General features: G+C 35.6%; 2 protein-coding genes across 11 annotated transcripts in view; one reads left to right on the top strand and one right to left on the bottom strand.

The window, feature by feature from the left end:
• SGTB (small glutamine rich tetratricopeptide repeat co-chaperone beta) overlaps positions 1 to 6706 on the top strand; it is a 58626-nt gene extending 51920 nt beyond the window's left edge. The window contains exons 9-11 of one of the 2 annotated variants that reach the window (XM_009449080.5): positions 372 to 409; positions 657 to 740; positions 2292 to 2595. In XM_009449080.5, the coding sequence (XP_009447355.1) occupies positions 372 to 409; positions 657 to 740; positions 2292 to 2403 (234 nt within the window). In that variant the 3' untranslated portion in view covers positions 2404 to 2595. Of the gene's footprint in view, positions 1 to 371; positions 410 to 656; positions 741 to 2291 lie in introns of both variants that reach the window. The other variant, XM_526906.9, reaches the window with a different exon arrangement.
• TRAPPC13 (trafficking protein particle complex subunit 13) overlaps positions 6560 to 22877 on the bottom strand; it is a 41142-nt gene continuing 24824 nt past the window's right edge. For 3 of the 9 annotated variants that reach the window (XM_063811182.1, XM_009449088.3, XM_063811180.1), the window contains 7 exons: positions 21751 to 21823; positions 20084 to 20128; positions 14116 to 14249; positions 11740 to 11938; positions 10486 to 10586; positions 8253 to 8400; positions 7867 to 8129 (listed from right to left, as the gene is read on the bottom strand). In XM_063811182.1, the coding sequence (XP_063667252.1) occupies positions 8022 to 8129; positions 8253 to 8400; positions 10486 to 10586; positions 11740 to 11938; positions 14116 to 14249; positions 20084 to 20128; positions 21751 to 21780 (765 nt within the window). In that variant the 5' untranslated portion in view covers positions 21781 to 21823 and the 3' untranslated portion in view covers positions 7867 to 8021. Of the gene's footprint in view, positions 8130 to 8252; positions 8404 to 10485; positions 10587 to 11739; positions 11939 to 14115; positions 14250 to 16965; positions 16984 to 20083; positions 20129 to 21750; positions 21824 to 22877 lie in introns of all 9 variants that reach the window. The other 6 variants (XM_063811181.1, XM_001163636.7, XM_054684324.2 and 3 more) reach the window with 5 other exon arrangements.

A 22877-nucleotide genomic window follows, 5' to 3' on the forward strand; every position in this document is an offset into this window, starting at 1 on the left:
AGTCACATCTCTTAAAAGCTCGTTTGGAATGGACCTTCTCAAGTGTAGGAGATCCCTTAACTATACTTTTAAAGTTCCTATTTTTCCTTTTGGCTTAATTGGTCTGATAGCAGTAGTAAGTAAACTGCTGTCAACATCCTCAGTTTATAGTGTTGTTTGTAATCTCTTTATCCTCACCATGTCTTCTTAATGCCACTTTTTCTAGTACCTCCTCTCTTTTTACATTCCCCTTTACTTTGCATAGCACACTGAAACTCTCCAAAATGTTAGTGCATACATGATTTAGCTTTCATTCTTCTAAAAAAAAATCTTTGTTAAAGATCCCTATATATTAACTGCCTTTAATGGGAGGTGCTGTTTTTCAATTCCAGGCGGCAAGTTTAATGCAGAACCCTCAAGTTCAACAGCTGTAAGTATATAGAAAGAGCTTATTACACTTCCCCAACCCTTCCACTTGCCAGGCTCCTAATTTGAGCACATCAGCTCAAAAATGATGAAACTGTTCTGAATGACAGTCAGTTGGAGCTTAAAGCCACACACATTTGGCCTAGCCTCTGGTATAACATGGGTATATTTTATTAACTTTTCCTCATCCAGTTTTCCTATTTGTTATGAATATATACCAATCCCAGTGATGTATTTCTTGTGTACTCTAGAATGTCAGGAATGATGACAAATGCCATTGGGGGACCTGCTGCTGGAGTTGGGGGCCTAACTGACCTGTCAAGCCTCATCCAAGCGTAAGTATTATTTAAAACAGAAATAGTGAAGATGTATTTTATGTTTTACAGCCTATCTCTATGGTGAGGGGTCAGGGCTTTCTTTTTAAATGTTTATCTTTTACCGTTAGTAACTTTAGCCTCCTTAATGTTACTAAATCTGAAAGAAGTTCATGAATTACAACCACTTTTTAGACTGCAGGGCAGGAATCCATACCTAGATAGTCTGGCCAGCCCTGTCTGTTGAGAAAAAGAACCATGTTTATTATGCTTCCCCCCCCCAACCCCCGCCCCCGGTTCATTATGCTTTATTTTTTGGGACTTTCAAGTACCAGCAGAATCTTTTTCTTCTTTTCTTTTTTGGCACCATCTCAATAAGGCAGGTGAGGGACAGATATTAGAAAAGTAGATAATTTATATCCCTACCCAATGGCTAGAGAAACTGAGGTACAGGTTAGTGACTTACTAAGGAACCCATAGCACATTCAGTCTTTTCATTTGCAGCCTAATTTTACTTGATTGTGTTGTCAGCATGAAATTAGGGTCCTTGGTTTTTAAGTGGGGGTATCAATACTGTATCTCTGCTTACAGAGGGTCCCAAGGATTGGTGACCTGGTACTTTGAGGGTATGGAGACAAACAGTAAAAATCATATGTCCAAATAAATTGTGATCTCATATATCTATAAAGCTATTAATCCCCCATTTTTTCCCAATGAAGATCCAGGAAGTTTTTCAGCAGACTTCAAACTACTCAGGGACACAGATGAAGGTCAAATATCCTCTTAAAATATATATCAATTTAGGTACACATACATAGTTTAAAATCACTTGTTACATACTTTAATGTTCAGGCAATTCAGGAAATTTTTATTCAAACTTTTTCAGTGCCTGTCAACACTTAGAGGAACTACTTGCATCTTCTCATTACTTGAGCACATTGCCTTCACTTATATCAAATTGGCGAAGACAACTTTGCTTTTTGAATCTGTGTCTGATGCTCTCGCTGGACACTTTATATGAAGCCACAGTACCACTTGTTGTTTGTCAGCACAACTGTGTATCCACTTAGAATATTGCATTTTTAGAATAACCTTTAAATGGCATATAATGACATCTAACACTGGCAATAGAGGGTCACATACTACAATTTGTGTTAAACTTCTTAGTGTTTTTAAAATTACTTGTTAGGTGACCTCCAAAAGCATCCCAAACTGGGTGTTATATGAGACTATTAAGACTTGCATATAAAAGCATTATATTTGAGCACATACAATAAAAACATATACTTACCCTTTGCTTCTTTGTCATTAGCACTAGAGAAGTAGATTTCACCCAGTTGAGGTACTTATTTTTTTTAGCATGGGTGTTTTGTTTCTTATAAAGAACACTGCATTGTAATAATGCTATATGGAGGCATTGGTAAACTTGTAGATTCTAAAGTCATGGCTCTAAAACTTGTTTTTATAGAAAAAAGCCCCTTTAGGTAGCTCCCACATTTTCTGCAGTTCTTTTTGCATGGGTAAATGTGACTGGCAATTCCCTATTCAAACCACATTGCCTCTTTACTACAGGGGACAGCAGTTTGCTCAGCAGATACAGCAACAAAATCCTGAACTTATAGAGCAACTGAGAAATCACATCCGGAGCAGATCATTCAGCAGCAGCGCTGAAGAGCATTCCTGATTTAACCAGGGGCTCAAGCCCAAGATACAAATGGTTTATGGCTATGAATGAAGTATTTGTTGTAGATAGTACCCCCTCCCTCCTTCAAAAAACCAAACACCATATCTGATGTGTGAAAATAATGGAGGAAAATCTCTTGTGTATATTCTTAAAGAATAAATCTGTTTAGACAATAGGTTTATCACAAACAAACTCAAAACATAACATGACTCCTTTTGAAATGATCACTAGCCATGTTAAGTGCCAATATAGCACTGGGATAAGGTTCCATTTTCAAACTTCTATCATATTTGTATATTAGACTTAATAGCAAAGTATATTTATTGAACTCTAGTAGGGCTATTTGTTGGTAAGCTCTTTAGCTCCAATTTCCCTTAAGCAAAGTTTTTTGAGAAGGGAAATGACCCAAAGGAAAGGTTTCCTATGCTGGTTGAGAAGAAGTGTACTTGCCACTGAGCAGTATGTCAGGAAAGAAGGAATATTATCTAGGTTTAGCTTTGATAAGTGCTATCAGTAATGAATATATAACATGGGAACCAATGTTATCTTTAACGTTGCTTGTTCTGGTGAACAGAGAATCTTAAGAGCTGTTAGAAAGTAGCACTTGATGCAAGGGATGTTTTGAAAAGAAAAAATTGGTAATGCGAATGTATAGAAAGTAAAGGTAGGATGCTCAGGTTTTCTGCATAGTTCTTAACTAATCTTGTCTGCAGTTTGGTATTGATAACATTAGCATGGCCACTTATGCTAAATACACAATAAGATACATTTAGAAATCCTTCATGTACTGGTTAGGTCAGTGGTACAACTGTTTGACTTAATTATCACAATTTCCCCAATGGTAACCTTACCTTGGAAACTATCAAATATAAATATACTTTAACTAAGCCAGTGACCTGGTCCTAAGTTAAGGATTTTCTAAATGGTATCTAATTGTGTGCCCATAAACACTGATTTTTTTAAAAAAGAAAACTTAGTAATTATTTGATGGATAACAAAAAGCATCTATCACTAACATTGCTTGTTCATGTAATCTTCTGTGATAATTTGGCTTGGCATGCCAGTCTTATAATTAACATAAATTTGATGCAATTTAAATGTAACAGGAGACTTAAAATATTTTATTATAAATTAGATGCCATATTAGTTAGTGGAGAAAAGGGGCATTAGGTATTAATTGCATGGGTGTAACTACATTGATGATGAGAGTTTAATTCCAACTAGAGTATATTTTTTGTTTATTAATAATGAAATTGGTGCTGACATGTAATGACTTCACAAGTTTTACGAGGGAAAACTGAAAAAGGAAGTAATATAAATTTTGTGGGGTTTTTTTGAGATGGAGTCTTACTCTTTTGCCAGGCTGGAGTGGTGTTGCAATGTCAGCTCACTGCAACCTCCACCTCCTGGATTCAAGTGATTCTGGAGCCTTAAGCTCCCAAGTAGCTGGGATTACGGGCGCCCACCACCATGCCCAGCTAATTTTTTTTTTTTTTTTTGAGATGGAGTCTCTCTCTGTCGCCAGGCTGGAGTGCAGTGGCGCAATCTCGGCTCACTGCAACGTCTGCCTCCCGGGTTCAAGTGATTCTCCTGCCTCAGCCTCCCGAGTAGCTGGGATTACAGGCACGTGTCACCATGCCCAGCTAATTTTTGTATTTTTAGTAGAGACGGGGTTTCACCATGTTGGCCAGGGTTGTCTCAATCTCTTGACCTCGTGATCCGCCTGCCTTGGCCTCCCAAATGCTGAGATTACAGGCGTGAGCCACCGTGCCTGGCCGCTAATTTTTGTTTTTAATGGAGAGAGTTCCACCGTATTGGCCAGGCTGGTCTCGAACTCCTGACCTCAAGTGATCTGCCCATCTTGGCCCCTCAAAGTGCTGGTATTAGAGGTGTGAGCCACTGTGCCTGGCCAGGAAGTAATATACAATTAAATGAGTAATAATGCAGATGATTAGGCCTTATAGAACCCTTATCAAAAGACTAATTGGCTGGGCGCTGTGGCTCATGCCTGTAATCCCAGCACTTTGGGAGGCCAAGGCAGGGGGGATCACCTGAGGTCAGGAGTTTGAGACCAGCCTGGCCAACATGGTGAAACCCACCTCTACTGAAAATACAAAAATTAGCCTGGCTTGGTGGCGGGCATCTGTAGTCCCAGCTACTTGGGAGGCTGAAGCATGAGAATTGCTCGAACCTGAGAGGCAGAGGTTGCAGTGAGCCAAGATTGCGCCACTGCACTCCAGCCTGGGTGACAGAGCAAGACTCCATCTCAAAAAAAAAAAAAAAAAGAAAAAGAGACTAATTATTTTGTATCTTGAAGTTTAAAATCCAACTTTTCTCTTTCTCCTTTGTGACATTAGAACAGTAGTTCTATAACTTCATTGTAAGAATCACCTGGATAATTCATTAAAGATGCAGATTCAGGGCCACGTGTTCAATTCTGATACAGTAGGTCCTGTAATAAGGCCTAGGAATGGCCATTTTTAAACAGTACACTAGGTGGTTTTGATACAGATCCAAGGACTCTAATTTAGAGGAACACTAGGTTAGAGGTTTCTCAGACCTGCAAACACCTAAGCACCTGGGCTAATGCTACAACGAAGATCTGTATGAAGATATATAGTTCTGCAGAATTTAAGAAGAGCACAATTTAAGTCTTCGGCCCTCAGAAGTTAAATTCATATTCCATCTAAGCCAACTTTGATTTTCATTAAGTTAGAATGAACTCCTAGTATTCCAGTATTACACAGAACGAAGTACTACTACTAACACATAGAAGTCATTACTGCGATATAAAAAGCAAAATAGATCCTTAATTAAAAATTAGTCACTCATATTCAGTGTTGAATAAGAAGTTAAAGTTTCTAGCATAACTATCTTGAGTGCATTAAAAATGCTTTTAGAGCAATAAGATAAGCTTCTAGCTGACTGCCTAGAAAAACAGAAGATACAAATTCAGTGTCAGAAATGAAAGAGGGAATACACTACAGACACTATAGGTATTAAAAGGCTAACTAGAAAACACCATGACCAACTCAAGGATTGTATATTTAACAACTTAGATGAAACAGATTCCCTATAGGATACAAACTAGAAAGCTCACTGTAGAAACAGATAACCTAAACAGAACCATATTTATTAAGGAAATTGAGTTTGTGGTTAAGTTAAAAACCTTCCAGTAAAGAAAACTACAGGCCCAGATAACTTCCGTGATGAATTTTACCAAACACTTAAGGGAGAAATAATATCAATTCTAAACAATCTCTTCCAGGAAACAGAAGAGGAGGAAATACTTCCCAACTCATTTTATTTGACCAGTATTACCCAGACAAAGATACTATAAGAAAAAAAACTTTAAAACAATGTCTTCATGTGCTAACATCTGTAGTTAAATTAGCCATTCTTTTTACATGAAATAATGGGAATTGGTATATTTCTTCCATTTCATTTTTCTATTTCTTTGCTAATATACCACCTGTAACAAATTCAATCTAGATGCTATCTGTCCACTTACCTACATTTCCATTCTATTCAAGCCATTTTTGCTCTTCAAGTACCTTGATCACTTTGGAATCATAGCATTGCAAGCTATTTCAAAAAAAGTTTGCGTGGTTGGATTGTGCTAGCTACTTTTAAATTTATAAAAAATGCCCCATATATTTTCTTGCTTGTCTGGGAAATATAGTTGCTATCTAACTAGAAAAATAAGAGGGCATTATTAAAGTAACTCTTTAAGCATCGTACTAAATGTTTGACTTCCATTAACCATATTTCTTGTAGTAGCTGTAGCTATTATGATACTGTGTAAAACAGAACAGGTTCTATATATGCAAATGACATTTTCATTTAATGTACCAAATTGTGTATCTAACTTTTATAATATAGGTTAAACAGATCCTTTCTAAGATGGCATTATTTAATCTTTACTTAAAACTATGAAAAATATGTGTAAGTTGTTTATAAACAGAAGAGACTATAATTAAAATATAGAGCAGATTCCAAGTGACCATCATGTTACTTTTTAGATTTAAAACAGAATGAAACAGAAGATTCAGTCATAAGAAGATGCTTGAAAAACAATCCAAGTATCCAATGCAGTGGCTATAAAATATTATTTCATCATTTAATCAATCTTAATCATTTTGAAACAAAGACAGACTTCAATTTTACACTGCTTGCACTTTATTTTGTACAGACATTTCATTAATTATTACTCAATTTTGAGGTGCAAACCTTCTGAATATAGCTTTCATTTTGGACCAAACAATTTGTTATGGCAATAAATAATGATGCATTGAAAAACCAATTTTTGTATTTGATTTAATGCACTCTTACATTTAAGAAATTATATATACATTCTTGAATTTCAACTTATCAAAATAGAATAGCTTTTATTTAACAGCTTAAGCTTTTGTTTTCCTGACAAATACTGAAACTTTTTGTTACATTAATGCTGCAAAGTTGTTTATCACCTCAACTTTCTCACTGCTTTGCTCATAACTAAGTGTGATTACATGGAGAGAGAAAGTTTTGTAACAGTAACACATGATTTAGAGTTTAAAACCATATCAGAAGATGGGAATTATTTAAATATACCTTATAAAAATAAGTGGCTTAATCAATGAGAAAAAAACCCAGGAGTTTTTGGCTTATAATTAGAAAATAAGTATTATTCTTAGTTAATAGTTAATTAAAATCAACAACCTAAAAAGTAAAACCAATTCTGATGTGTTCAGTAGCTGAAAGATATGTATGTTTGTAGGTATAATATACAAATACAGACACAAACCATTACAGTAATTTTGAAAACAACTAGAAAGCTTATACTGTGTTAACAAATATCAGGTTATAAGAGGACTACCCCCTTTGTTTTAAGCAAACTTTTTCTGCTGACCGAATAGCTAGGAAAAAACTGGAGTTAACTGAAATATTTCTAACCAAAATATTACAAAGTTCTAAGAAACAACTCTATCTTCTAGATTGAGGTCAGCCAACTATACCCTGCAGGCCAAATCTGCCCAGCTGCCTCTTTTTTTTTGAGACAGACAGAGTCTCACTCTGTCGCTCAGGCTAGAGTACAGTAGCATGATCTCGGCTTAACTGCAACCTCCGCCTCCCCGGTTCAAGTGATTCTCCTGCCTCAGCTTCCCGAGTCCAACTGCTTCTTTTTGTGTACACCACTGTACTTTTTTTGCCTACTGGCTGCTCTTGAAGTACAATGGCAGAGTTCAGTATTTGTGACAGAAACCTTACGGCCTGCAAAGCCTAAAATATTTAGTATCTTGTACCTTACATAAAAAGTGTGCTGACTCGTGTTCTAGATACTTGCTAGGGACAAATGGTCTCAGATACACAGCTTTTGGAGAACAAAGTCCAATGGTCATCTAAAATGAAATGAAATTAAATAATAGGTGTAGAAAATATACACATGTTCATTTCAAACATAAATTACAAGATAAAATCAGATCTCTTCAAAACAAATATTTAATATTTTAACCATTTTACAGGAAAGAAAATTTAAGTAACATATTTACTTCGTTGTTGATGTCATCATTTTACAAAGGTAACAAAAAGAGCAGTTCTGTGAAACTAAATGAAAAGCCTAACACTGGAAGTTTCCTTCAGCTTTCCACTTTAATGGCAGAAGATACCACACAGACTTGTGCGATGTCATCATATTCATATGTTCTCTTTAAGAATGTGTCTGTTAGTCTTAAGCCAGAGATGCTCTATTGAGAGAGAGAGAGAGAGATGAGTCTAAGTTTTCATTCATTCAGAGGAAATACAGACATCACAAATGACTTGTAAGTTAACAGCACCCAAATACTGGAATTTTTGAAAAGACAGCATACTTGCAGTCCCTGTACTGAAGAAAGCAGAGTAAGGGCAAGACAGAGCGAAGAACTTGGATGCAGCTTTCCCAGCTGTCTTCCTGAAATTCCACACCAGTGGATGGAATTGGTATTGCACATTTCCAAAACCAGATCCATAGTCCTTTCACTGCTGGAGGAATCAGAATAATAGGAATAAATCTTGTTCATTTCACAAAGAGGTACTGCAATATTTCTACTAGTGACAGTAAACTTGTTTTCTCCATATCCAGGAGAATAAAAACCAGAAAGAGAAAAGCTATTATAACATTTTTTATGTCACTTAAGATAGAACCAGGAAGATGAAAGGAAGTCACACCTTCTAGCACTTAAAATGGCCTCAGACTAATCTGCCTGTCTGGATGTTGGCCTTCTGGTTCTATTACTCAACACTGGTCTCCTGGTGCTGATCTGGTGCTGCCATTTTTCTGGGAGACTTCCACACATTTGTGTCTAATCTTGTTGCCATATATTCTCACTATTTCTGTTAGGTACTCTACAGGAAAAGAAGAAAACAACTGATTCTGGTCTAGTCCTTTTGATATCTAATCTATGTTACTTTACCATAACTTGGGAAACAACTGGCAGGATTCATAAGACATAAATACTATTCAGGTTTACTAACTGGATTATTTACCAAGAAAAGACTACTTCTGCTTATAATAGATATCACCAGTTAAGCTTAAATAAGTTAAAAAAACTTTTAATGAAAGTATGCACATTGTTCTTCTTTAAATAACCAAAAGGCTCATAATGAAAAATAGTCTCCTACCACCATTCACGGCTACTTATGGGTTTTAGCTGTTTATTCTTACACTTGGCTCCAAATTTTAAATTGCTTATTTAAATTTTATTTTTTTTAGACATATTGACTTTATAATATTAACTTGTATATGCCTGAATCTCCCTAACAAGCATTTGAGATGGCTACTATGTGCCAGAGACCAAGGTCGATGCACTACATGAATATTGTTAATTTCACAAAAATCCAGTAAGACTTATATATGTTGTGTGCATGTGTCTGTGCATGTCCCTGGTGTGTAGGGGCAGGGAATGACATTTATATAGAGAGGAAACTAAAGATCTAAGAGACATGTGCTTTTTAGAAAACTTGTATGAATCACCAAAAGTTAAAGTGAACACCAAGAGAAGTTAACTTTTGAACAAAATAACACTTGTGAGCTGGTCAATAAACTGATTTGCTGAAAAAAACTTAAAAAAAAAAAACAAAAATTCCCCAACACCCTGTAACACCCTATAAGCACAGGGTCTTTGCCCTGTATTGTTGTTTACTGAGCTACGATGTGGCAGGCACTGAGTAAGGCCATGTCCCTTCTCTTGAATAATTCCAGTCCAGTGAGAAAGAGACTAATACTTACAGTAATATATGTGTCACTAAATACACAATATATGAGTGTCACTAAAAAACTAAGTTAAAATTTTCTATGATAGAGAAGGCATGAATACCTGTGCTTTGGAAAGTCTAGGTAGCTTCATAGAGGAAGTGGGTATTTCTGTAATTTTGAAGGACAAATATTTCCTATCTTTCTAATACCAAAAAGAATAAATATGGAATTAAAAGGATTATACATTCACACTAAGAGGACTGGGATTCATCACTGCAATATTATCAAAATACCCCAAATAATAATACAAACCAAGTGGTAATACAAGTAGGAGCAGAGGGCATAGGACTGGAACTTAATTCTATTTTTTTCTGGTTTCAAAGCCCTGTGCTCTTTGCTTCCTGACAGTTCAGATTATGCTCTCTCTTTACTGTCAAAACCCAGTTTTCGAATCAATGATTTCCCCTTACATTAAATCCATAAGCAATGTTTGGTTTCTTAATACTCAAGAAACAGCTCAAGTACAAGCATGCCTCAAAAAATCTTGCTACTTCAATTCATAATATATTAATACATAAGAACCTATTAGTTCATGTTTTGGTGAAGGAAGTATAAACAATGAATACCTACCTCATAGGGTGTGACAAATGAATGAAATAAAATACAGAAGATGCATAATACAATAGGCCCTTAAAAATATGTAATTATACTGCTACCAGATGAAGAATTTTACAGTACTCAATATCAACATCAGAGAAGGCTGTATGTCAAGAGGAAAACTTATAAGGAGATAGTAACAAAAAGATTTTTAAATTATCTTCTAGGCAGGTGAGGTAGAAAGGACATCCATCTACAAACAGTGGCATTACCTGCAGTTTGTTATTTTACAGGTAATATGAAAAGGTTCTTCAAGGTTTACGGTATCTGGTATTGCCTCCAAAGACAACCTAACATCTCCATAACCTGGAGCCTAAGAAAACAAGCAACACAGTTAATGTATATCTATCACAAAACCTTTCCATTTTAATGAAGGCACCACAGCAGCACATTTACTCAACAGCTGTTGGGTTTCCAAGCTGATGTTCTAAGAAAATACTTCTGATTCACTTTACTTGTCTCTCATTTTAAGTTCTTTTGCAGCTACTGCCTGTGGAATAGCCCGGCAGACCTGGACTGTTTTTGTTATATAATTATTCCATGTTCAGTAGAGTTAAGATGAATCTCACAGGTAAGTAGTCAGTAAAGAAATTTCAGGGAGTTGAAGGGACACTTTCCAGATGCTGTAGCTTCTATGTGTGTAACTCTAAATAGGTAAAGTTATTTTCTAAAGAAAGAGGGGGATGATGTTGAAAGGAGCCAGGAAGAAAATCATGACTTTTTACAAGATGCACAGATGAGGATGGATTATAACAACACGAAGGCTTGGAACAGGCCATGGCAGAAAAATAACTAACGGCTATATTTAAGTGGGCCCAGGAATCATCATCATCATTTTTTAAAAATTATTGCCTCAAACAGTGGAAAGAAAAGTAAAATTTGGAATATGTCAAAACAGGTAATATTCAGCATAAAGGGAGGAGAATCCTGTCATATATTCTTACAAGCATAAGAAAAAGAAGCCTGGTAGCTATCCCTACTCTCAGAGAAGAAATTAGGTAAAATATGCAACCAATGCTTATAAGATAACTTTAGTAGAACTCACCTTCTGAGGAGATGCCTCAGATTTTTAACATCTTAAAAATGGTAGGAACTGAGTAGGTGAATGAAGTAAGTCCAAGAGTTTCAGGACATTGCAAAATAGAAAACCTTAATGTGTTTGGAAATCAGAAGAAGAGTGAGCATGTGTTACCAAAGGAGAGACACTTAATAAACAGTTATTTTAATTTCTGTTTGATAAAGAACACATGTATTAAGGATAAATTAACATTTGACCATTTTTCATTCATGGCAACACCAGTCTTCGACCTACCTATCAGTGAAACTATTAATCTTTTCTTCTCCAGTAGTAGTAATGCCTTTTATAGTGCTCCAATTTTTTACTGCTGGATGTAGAAAAAATTAAGTTGTTCTAACTACCTGTCTTTCACACACCAAAACCCCAGCGAAGTTTTTTCCAGACTCACCATTCTTTGAAGTTGGCTGGTCTGTAACCTTCCCCTTTCACCTAGATTTGTTTTCCATACTATATCCAATTTTCCAATTACTGTTACTCCCTTAATGATGCCTGCTTTTTCTGCAAATTCATTCTTTGGCTTTAGGCAGTATAAGTACTGGCGTGTATCCATTGGTTGCAAATATGCTCTTGACCCAAACGTAGACACACTGAGGGGTGGAGACAGAGACGGAGAAAATTCTCTAGCATCTTTTAAAAGAAAAACCATGGCTGTGATTGTTCCTTTGGATAGGAACTGGATGATGTACCCTCCAAAGATCAACAACAGAACATGTTAGCGATTTCAATACAAATAAAAAGAACGTATACTGCAATGATTTATTTTTCCTTCATTTTTTTCAGTGGATATCGAAAATCTTGAGATTCTTTATAGTAATTGGACCCCGAAAGGCAGGGGTCCCTTTTTTTTTTTTTAAATAATTTTAAGAGACAGGGTCTTGCTCTGTCACCCAGGCTGGAGTACGGTGGTATGATCATAGCTCACTGTAACTTCTAACTTCTGGGTTCAAGGAGGTTCTTTATAATAGAATGTAATGTATTACTTATAAAATTGAACATGTATCAATTAACTAAAAGTGCAACAGAAACCAGAACCTTAAGTATCCTGTCTCTTTTCTCTAAAATTATCAAAGATAAGAGTTTAGAATAATAAGAGACATACCATTCTAAACTAATTTTCAAAATGAACTAAAACATCTAGAAAAGAATGGAAAATTGTTTTCCTCAGTGAGGATGAAAGAGGCTATGAACTTTTCTTTGTGTAACCAACCTAAGAATATAAAAGCAAACTTTTCATTCCTAATTAAGAAATTCAGATGCTATCCCAAGCTGTTACCTTCTTCTTCTTCTTCTTTTTTTTTTTTTTTTGTTTAAAATACAGGGTCTCTCTCTGTCACCAGGCTGGAGTACAGTGGTGCAATCATGGCTCACTGCAGCCTTGAACTTCTGGACTCAAGCGATTTTCCTGCCTCTCTCCCAAGGAGCTAGGAATGCAGGAGTGTACCACCATGCCCAGCTAAATAAAAAAAATGCCAAGTTGCCCAGGTTGGTCTAGAACTCATGGCTTCAAGCGATCCTCTGGCCTCAGCCTTCCAAAGGGTTAGGATTACAGGCATGAGCCACCACACCCAGCCTATTACTTTCTTATCTGTATTATTGTCAACCTTACATTTATTCTTCCTCTTTTAAATTAGCTGTGGAAAGGTGTATGTATTTCCTTTTCACAAAATATTAAACCATCTATTCCTATGTCCTTTTCTTTTGATGTTGAGAGAGTATTTCTTTTTTTAAACCCACATTCACCCTTACTCTTTTTAACTTCTCTACCATTCCTTCACATTCCTCCATTTTATTATTTGCAGGATAGCAATGATAGGATTCATATTTACCTCACTGGATTTTTATGAGACTTAAAAGACCAAATGCTTTGAATAGTAAAACATGAAATTAAAAGGGCTAGGATCTTTATTTTTATGTAATGGAGGGATGAAGATGGAGCACAGGAGAGTTTTTGGAAAGTGAAACTATTTTGCATAATATAGTAATGGTGGATACATGTTATATATTTGTCAAAACCTACAGTGCTTGCCTATAGTCCCAGATACTTGGGAGATCGTTTGAGTCCAGAAATTTGACTTCAGCCTGGGCAACATTAATGAAACCTGTCTCTTAAAACAAAACAAACCAAAAACCAAAAACAATAAAACATACAACAAAAAGTGTGAATTCTAATGTAAATTATAGACAGTTAGTAATCAGTGTCAGTATCGTTTCATCAATTGTAGTAAATGTACCACATTAAAACAAGATGTAGGCCAGGCACAGTGGCTCACGCCTGTAAGGACAGCACTTTGGGAGGATAAGGCGGGCAGATCGCTTGAGGTCAGGAGCTGAAGACCAGCCTGGCCAATATGGTGAAACCCCATCTCTACTAAAAATAAAAAAATTAACCAAGCGTGGTGGCATGCACCTGTAATCCCAGCAGCTTGGGAGGCTGATGCACCAAAATTGCTTGAACCCAGGAGGTGGAGGTCACAGTGAGCCTAGATCAAGAACATGCCACTGCATAGAGCTGGACTCTTTCAAAAAATAAATAAATAAAAAAAAATAAAAATAAAATAAAAAAACAAGACGTAAATAACAAGAGAAACTGTGAGGAGTGGAAGAGGGTATGTGGAAACTCTACTTTCTGATGAATTTTTCTATGAACCTCAAATTCTTTTAAAAAAAGTCTATTAATTAAAAAAAACCCACTGAAGAGCAATGGATGTTTAGAAAAGCATGTATCTTTCAAAACAAGGATAAAGACTTCATAATTAATATTTACCATTCTCCAGCTTGGCTGACTGAATTTAATTCTGTTACATTGTACATAATAGATGGCTCCAGTGAAACTTTCTCCATAAACATAGGTGAGGTTGTCATATTCTGAATCTGGGCTTCCAGAAATACTTCATCAGTCTGAGGATATGAAAAAAATATCCACCAAAGTGTGGCGGCATTTAAAATATTTATCTCAACAAAAATATCTTATCTATATGAAGAAAAAATATTAACCACAAATGTGATTAGTTCATGCCTGCAAATCAAAGTTACCACAATTAATGCAAGAAAAGAAATCTTCACCCTATCATAATTAACAGGGGCAAAGTCAAGTGTTAGTCAACTGATACCTTGTCAAACAATGGATGGAGGATAACTATATTTTGTCTTAACATCCCAAAATACTTAACTGGAATTTCATTTACAAATACTCTTTCTTTTCATTAGGTATTAAAATATTAAAATGTGCTTTAGTATGATGAATATACCTATGCTCCTATAATTTCAGTATTACGTTAAGATAATTAAGTCTTCATTATAATATGGCAGTATAACTTTGATTGTCATATTAATGTCAATTTAGATAGTGTAGTGACCACTAATACTATGAATAATCTATTTTGTAATCTTGAAGGATTTAGCTTTTTAAATTAAAGCAATTTGCGAGTGGTCATTAGTGATTTCTTAGTTCATTTTAAATGTATATTGAGGGCTAAAAAAAGAATATGTGGATTATACTTCACTATCGTAGAGCTTTTAAATCAGGCAAAAGGTATTTTGTAGCCTCAGTGACAGATTTTAAAGCTGATGCTATTTAGCAATATTTGCCAGTAGGTAATTTTAATAGTTAGATAAATTAGATAATTAGATAAATTTAGATAAATTAATTCCCCTAATTATGCTAAACATTATTTTATGCTATTTGGTTATTATTTCCCTTCATGTAATTGAAGGATAACAGACTAACTTGATTTATCTTTGAAACAAACCTACATAAAAAATGATACACTAAGGGTATTCAATAATTTTTTTCAAAAGTTTCATAGTAATATGTTTACTACACATAAATAACATAAAATCAACTATGACCAGAAAAATTTGCCACTTAAGAGCTTTTTATTTTTTTGAGACAGTCTCATTCTGTCACCCAGGCTGGAGTGCGGTGGTGTGATCTTGGTACACTGCAACCTCCGCCTCCCGGGTTCAAGGGATTCTCCTGCCTCAGCCTCCCGAGTAGCTGGGATTATAGGCGCGCAATATCATACTGAGCTAATTTTTGTATTTTTAGTAGAGACAGGGTTTCACCATGTTGGCCAGGCTGGTCTAGAACTCCTGACCTCAAGTGATCCACCCACCTCGGCCTCCCAAAGTGCTGGGATTAGAGGTGTGAGCCACTGTGCCTGGCCTATGAGCTTCCCCCCACCCCCACAAGATGGAGTCTTGCTCTGTTGCCCAGAGTAGAGTGCAGTGGCAAGATCTCCTCTCACTGCAACCTTCACCTCCCAGGTTCAAGCGATTCTCCTGCCTCAGCCTCCCTAGTAGCTGGGACTACAGGCAGTGCCACCATGCCCAGCTAAATTTTTGTATTTTTATTTATTTTGAGACGAAGTTTCACTCTGTCACCCAGGCTGGAGTGCAGTGGTGCGATCTCAGCTCACTGCAACCTCTGCCTCCTGAGTTCAAGTGATTCTCCTGCCTCAGCCTCTCAAGTAACTGGGATTACGGGCAAGTGCCACCATGCCTGGCTAATTTTTGTATTTTTTATAGAGATGAGGTTTCACCATGTTGGCCAGGCTGGTCTCAAACTCCTGACCTCGTGATCCGCTCGCCTCGGCCTCCCAAAGTGCTGAGATTACAGGCATGAGCCACCGCGCCTGGCTGAGCTTTTTAAACACTAACACCAAGAAAATGAAAATCATTTGCAAAAATATAAGGATTAAGTTATAATATAATGTACTATTATCTAAAATAAAACAGATTCTTTAGTTTTTGGGACATGTGTTCAAATGAAAATAGAAATAAAATGATTTATCAGTTAAAAAAAATGCATCATTTAATGGCATTTTTTGGTTACTGGTTCTAAAAAAAAGTACATATATCCCATCAATCCATTGCTTTTAAAAAAATAACCACAGACCCACATTTCAATTTAAAAACTGCAATTTTCTGCATAAATTTAGGAAGAGCTTAGATAAAACGAAAGAAAAACAAGCAGCATAATGGAAAATCAAGTTAGTTTGAACAGTTAGTGTACAGCAATTTGGTATTTTAAAAATTAAGAATTCAGTGCTAAGGCAGTTGATGTTATTACATATGTAATGTGATATAAGCAAATGCTGCTTATTGTAAAGCATGTATAACTTTGAAAATAAAATTTTAGCCAAGTTGGGAAAATTTGCTTTTCTTCTGTTTCATTTTGTCAACGGCCATCATCACCTGACCCAGACTTAAAACTAAAACCACTGTGCATCTGAAAATGAATTTCGATTATACAGTCTACTCAAAGAACTGAAGGCTAGGATAATCGGGTATTTTACAGTAAGATGATGAAAATCACAAGGCCATTTGACATAAGGTAACATACCTCTTTAAAAAAAAACTAAAGAAGAAACACTGAAAATGAGAATTGTTTCAGTATGACAATTTAACTTTTGAGCTAATTTTCCCCCACGGAATAGAAAATTGATATAATTAAAAAGTACATAAAATTATATATAATCTTTCTGAAGTCACATAGGTGGTATTCACAACTAACTGTTTTTCCACTATGTTTTGTAAAGAGAGATTAATTAGGCAGAGTCAAAAAGTGGTGAGTAAGAAAAGTATAAAAATTTATAATAAAAAATCAAATTACCACAGAACTGAGGTCACTCTAATGGAAAAATAAAAAAGAATAATTAGAAAAATCAGAGTTAAATGTTAAAGAAAAAAGAATTACTTTAAAATAAAATGCATTTCTGCATTTTTTAAATTACTAAACAAGACAGCATTAGTAAATAAGAAAGTAAACAGGAAGCAACATAAAGAAATATGACAAACCATTTTTCTAAAAAGGTGAAACTGCTAAGGTTAAATGACAATGGAATAGAGAAGAACCCTATGGCTGAATACTCAACAGTAGCAAACTGTTAAGGGCACATTTTGGAGCAGAGAGGTATACCCCATGACTTTCTAGTTCTATAATTCTTTACCAACATTGCAATTCTTCATAGATAATTTAGGATGAATATATACTATCCTCCACATTCAGAATAGATATACACCGTATACCTTCTCTTAAATTTATGTAATAATGGAATCCTCTTTTTAAGGAATATCTTGGGCAATTAGAGTTCCATTGATCACTTCAGGGAATGTGGGGCTGAACCACTTGAAAAAATTGAGAATTCTCTTCTTCTTAGTAGATTTCATAGTTAGCCTTTTTTTCTTATATATTTCTTCAATGTTTTATTAAGAGCAATCTCAAATGTCACTTCCATCAAATGCATAGCTGGAAATCATTTTTCACCTCTCTAGGTACCCAGGATATGTTACTTCACGATTTGGGTTATATGTGTGGGAGGGGCTTACATTATAGTTGCATCATGTCAGTTTCCTCTACTGGATGCAGGTCCCTTGAGAATTGGGAAGATGTTCTGTTTATATTTGTCTTCGGTACCTGGCAGGTGACCAAATGTTTGAATCCTAGCTTCTAGTCTCACCAATCTGCCTGCAAGGCTTTTCTATCTTAGAAGACTATAACAAAGTTTCTCATGAACTTGTTTTCCTTTAGGTGATTCACATATTACAGCATTATTAGAAACAGTATCAAAATATATGTTTGAGACAGATGTGGGGCCAATAATATTAACTGTAAAAGGACTACAGCACAGAGCAATAAGCATCACTTACTGATATTACTGTGGTTTATTAACTCCTACAATCTACCTGAAATTCCTGGTTGGGGTCAACATAATCTGCCTCATGCTAGTGGCTGAACAGTATTTGTTTGTCTAATAGGTAATATTAAGTATCTTAGAGAGACCCAAAATGCTATTTGTTCACTCCTGATTTTTAAAGTGAGATCTATTTTCAAAAGTTCAGAATATTACTGAAATTATTTTGATTGAAGTTTGTTAGCAAGATTTAAAGATTATGTCAACATATAATGTTAACTGACAAAGGAAGCAAACAAAATTGTCGTGATGATAAAAATAGAATATTATATATAAGTGAATAAAGACTGCAAAAGAGTATGTATAATGAAAAATCAATTGGTGTGGTGGAATTGTGAATTTTTATTTCTTTATGGAGAGCATGTCACTTCTATAATGTTTATAGAAAAACTAGCAATTTTTTAAATTATTCACAAATCACTCTGAATATTAGCGTTATAAAACTAATTTACAGGTATCTTAGTGTACTACCATATTTTTAATGAAGAAAACCTAAAATAGCTGAATATGTGACTCCTAGGAGCCAGTTACAGAAAATAACCCACCTATTGCCCTATTTTAAATTAATTTTCTAACAGAATAGTTAACATTTTCCCCTCATACTATAGATGAAAGCTTTTCCAGCAAAAATTAGACTATTTAAATCTCACCATGCTGACTAGCTATACTGTAATTAATCAACAGTATGGTATTAATAACAAAAAAGAGGGAATAAATGCGTATTACTCCAACTCACCTATCCCCCACAAAAGAAACATCAACTTTGTAAACATCTAGTAATCTTGATGATGCTTTTCCCTCTCCTCAAATAGGTATGCTCTTTCCTATGTACTTGATACTTCATGTCCATTTGTAACCCTGCTTGAATGCCTTCACTGCTTTGACACTTGTTTCCAACCTGCATTCCTTTCAGACTCCAATCCAGTTTTCCTTCTCTTCCATAAAGCTTCTTTAAACTATTCCAAGATCACATTCCCGAGAGCTCTTGCAGCACATCTTTTCGTATCATTCTCACTATATTCCATTCTAGGTAGTTTTGTTATTACATGCATTTTTTCTTTTCTCCTAATAGGTCTTTGCTGCAGGTTAGGTTCCTTAACTTTGACATCTTAGAAATCCTAGTTATAGTATAAATTTTACTGAGTAAAAATTCAGATTGTGGATGGTAAAAATAAATACCGAATTTGCCATGTGATTAAAAATGTCTGATCATTATCTGGTTTTAGAGTAGTAGAGATATAATCTTCATTTCAAAATACTGTATTTGGATATCTTTGAATTTATCACTGGTATGAAACACATGATTTTGGGGCATAAGAGGGCTAGCAAGAGATCTGATTTTTCTGCAGCTCTAGAAGCCAAGATAAAACAGAATCTTAGAAAAGAAATCCAAGCAATAAATCCTTTCTCCTATGGCAAGTTCTTTTTTTTTTTTTTTTTTTTTTTGGGCAAGTTCTATTTTATCTCTTTTTTTTTAGGGTAAAAGATAGAGTATCTTCTATTATAAGTTACTTCTCTTTTTGCCAAATTTGTTTTTCCCAAGGAGTTTTTAAAGCCATTACACCAAACTCAGCAACCTAATTCTGCCTGGCAAACTGACTACCCTGGAAATAATTTAATGTGCTAAGCTTCACTTGTCAGTATTTTTCCATGTGAATATTAAATCTATTTTGCAGCGTTAGATCTACTAATTCAATTTTTGTAAAATCCCGAACCACATGTAAATATTCAACAGATTGCTAGTGTAACAACCACCATTAAATGGAATGAGAGGGCAATCATTTAACGAAAGGAGATGAAAGCCTTATAAAATTAACGAGAATAGAATAAAAATCAAGACACATTGATTCCATGTAAGTTGAAAAAGATTATGAGACCAATAAAATTATTCAATTTTAACTGAAATTTGTGATTTTTTCAAATAATTTACAGTCACGTTGGCTATTTGCTTCAGTATTAGAAATGTATATAAGAGATTTTTAGTCAAATAAGATCTTAATGTTTAATATGAAATCCCATTAAACACTCAACACTTACCTCTGCATTGTAAAATTTGGTTTTCACATCCAATGGTTTGAGAACCTGGTTAAATAAAGCATATCAATCAGGAGATTGTTATCATGTGACCATTTATTTATTTATTTAAATCAAATAGTGTAAGTTTGTCAGTCATTTTCCAATTTTAATTTTTAAAAGACTTTTCTAATAGGTATGCAATATTCTTCCAAAAAAAAAAAAAAAAGAAAAGAAAAAAGAATCCCAAATGTATTTTTTGAAAGGCTACCATTATTTCTTGACTGGGTGATAATTACATTACATGGGTTTTTGCTCCATAATATTTTGTTAAACAAAACACATATATTTTATGTATTTTTCTATATCTATATTCACAAAAACTGTTTGCAAAAAAAAGCAACTGAGCTGGGTGCAGTGGCTCACTCCTGTAATCCCAGCACTTTTAGAGGCCAAGGCAGGCGGATCACCTGAGGTCAGGAGTCGAGACAAGCCTGGCCAACATGGCAAAACCCTGTCTGTACTAAAAATACAAAAATTAACTGGGCGTGGTGGCGGGTGCCTGTAATCCCAGCTACTCGGGAGGCTGAGGCAGGAGAATCGCTTGCACCCAGGAGGCGGAGGCTGCAGTGAGCTGAGATCGCGTCATTGCACTCCAGCCTGGGCGACAAGAGTGAAATGCCGTCTCAAAAACAAAACAAAACAAAACAAAACAAAACAAAACAAAAACTGAATCACGTTTTATTTTCTTTCAAAAAGCATACAAATGAATGATTCAGCAAAAGAATGGCAGATTTTTTTCCCCATGAATAGTATTTTTTCTTCCACTTACAAAGGAATGAAAAAAAACCATATACAGTATCATATTTAGATCTATATTTATAATAGACATACGTGGTATTCACATTTCCTCACCCCCCCCCACATAAATGTGCTAAACCAGTGTTTTGAAACTATTTTTGATGGAAGCTGAAAACTGTATATTAATACAAAACTCAACTTAAAGTTCCAGTGATTGCTGGAGTCTTTGAAGGAAGCTCAGTCTACTCTAAGTCAATTGTCTCTCCTTTAAATTTCTTTAGAAATTTGATATTATTTACTCTCATTTTATCTGGACTTTACACTCATTTTATCCCTTGTCTACATTGTGTGTTTTCTCAGGCCATAAAAACAAGTTATTTACTTTTTGGAGACAGAGTCTTGTTCTGTTGACCAAGCTGGAGTGCAGTGGCGTGATCACAGCTCACTGAAGCCTTGAAGCCTGGGGTCAAGCGATCCTTCCGCCTCAGCCTCCCAACTAGCTAGGATTATAGGCTTGTGCTACCTGTAGTCCTAGGTCATGTTGTCTGGGCTATCTTGAACTGGCCTCAAGTGATCCTCCCCACTTTGCTTCCCAAAGCACTGGGATTATAGGTGTGAGCCACTGTGCCAGACTCAGCTATTTTTTTCTTTTATTTTGAATAAACACCTTCAAGTTTCATTACAAAAACATGTTGGCAATGATAATTCTTCTGCTTTTATTCACCTTAATTTAGTCTGAGTTTAGACTGCTAGTCATATGACAAATTCAAAAATATTGAGCTATTTGCTTTATTTGGAGCTTGTTTTCCCTGCAGCTAAACGGGAATAACTGTATACTACCAGGAAGAAAAAGGCATATAAAAACTATTTACCATTGTCATATTCAATACCTGAAATTTGAAGAATTTTCTGAAATACATTTTTTCTCCAGCCTGAGTTGTATAACTCACAGCACATACCAAGCTGAAACAGAAAGATGTCTTAACGATTCTGAGTCATTTTTAATTTTAATAGTAAATCAAACACACCTCAATTCTACTAAGAAATTTGGAAAACACTTATTTCTATGGTGTGGATGTGTGAGATTAGAGCAGGGGAAAAAGTCAGAATAGATATGGACATAATTACATGAACAAGAAAGCTCTGATTAGTGAAATGAGATATAACATTTTTGGAGCACAAAATCAGAAACTTCCTGACTTCACCTGAAAGGTGAAATATATTCCAAAATAATTCTCAGAATAATCAAATATTTGAGTATATAAAACAAGTTCATATAAACTAGAAAAAAATATGGATTAAAAAAATTCCAGCTGGGCACGGTTGTTCATGCCTGTAATCCTAGCACTTTGGGAGGTCAAGGCGGGCGGATCACTTGAGGTGAGGAGTTCGAGAGCAGCCTGGCAAACATGGTGAAACCCTGTCTCTACTAAAATCACAAAAATTAGCTGGGTGTGGTGGCGGGCGCCTGTAATCCCAGCTACTCAGGAGGCTGAGGCAGGAGAATCGCTTGAACCCAGGAGGTGGAGGTTGTGGTGAGCTGAGATTGCGCCATTGCACTCCAGCCTGAGCAACAAGAGCAAAACTCCATCTCAAAAAAAAAAAAAAAAAAAAGGCCAGGTGTGGTGGCTCATGCCTGTAATCCCAGCACCTTGGGAGGCCGAGGTGGGCAGATCACGAGGTCAGGAGATCGAGACCATCCTGGCTAACACGATGAAACCCTGTCTCTACTAAAAAAATACAAAAAATTAGCTGGGCATGGTGGCGGGCACCTGTAGTCCCAGCTACTCGGGAGTCTGAGGCAGGAGAATGGCGTGAACCCGGGAGGCAGAGCTTGCAGTGAGCTGAGATTGCGCCACTGCACTCCAGTCTGGGCGACAGAGCAAGACTCCATCTCAAAAAAAAAAAAAAAAAATACAGATAGATTTCTTAACATAAATGCAACGAGAAATACTGTTATGTAAAAAATTTTAAGTTGAATCAAAACACTAAAACAATTACAAAGCAGAAACAAACT

This window comes from Pan troglodytes, chromosome 4 (assembly GCF_028858775.2).
Source record: "Pan troglodytes isolate AG18354 chromosome 4, NHGRI_mPanTro3-v2.0_pri, whole genome shotgun sequence".
NCBI lineage: Eukaryota > Metazoa > Chordata > Mammalia > Primates > Hominidae > Pan > Pan troglodytes.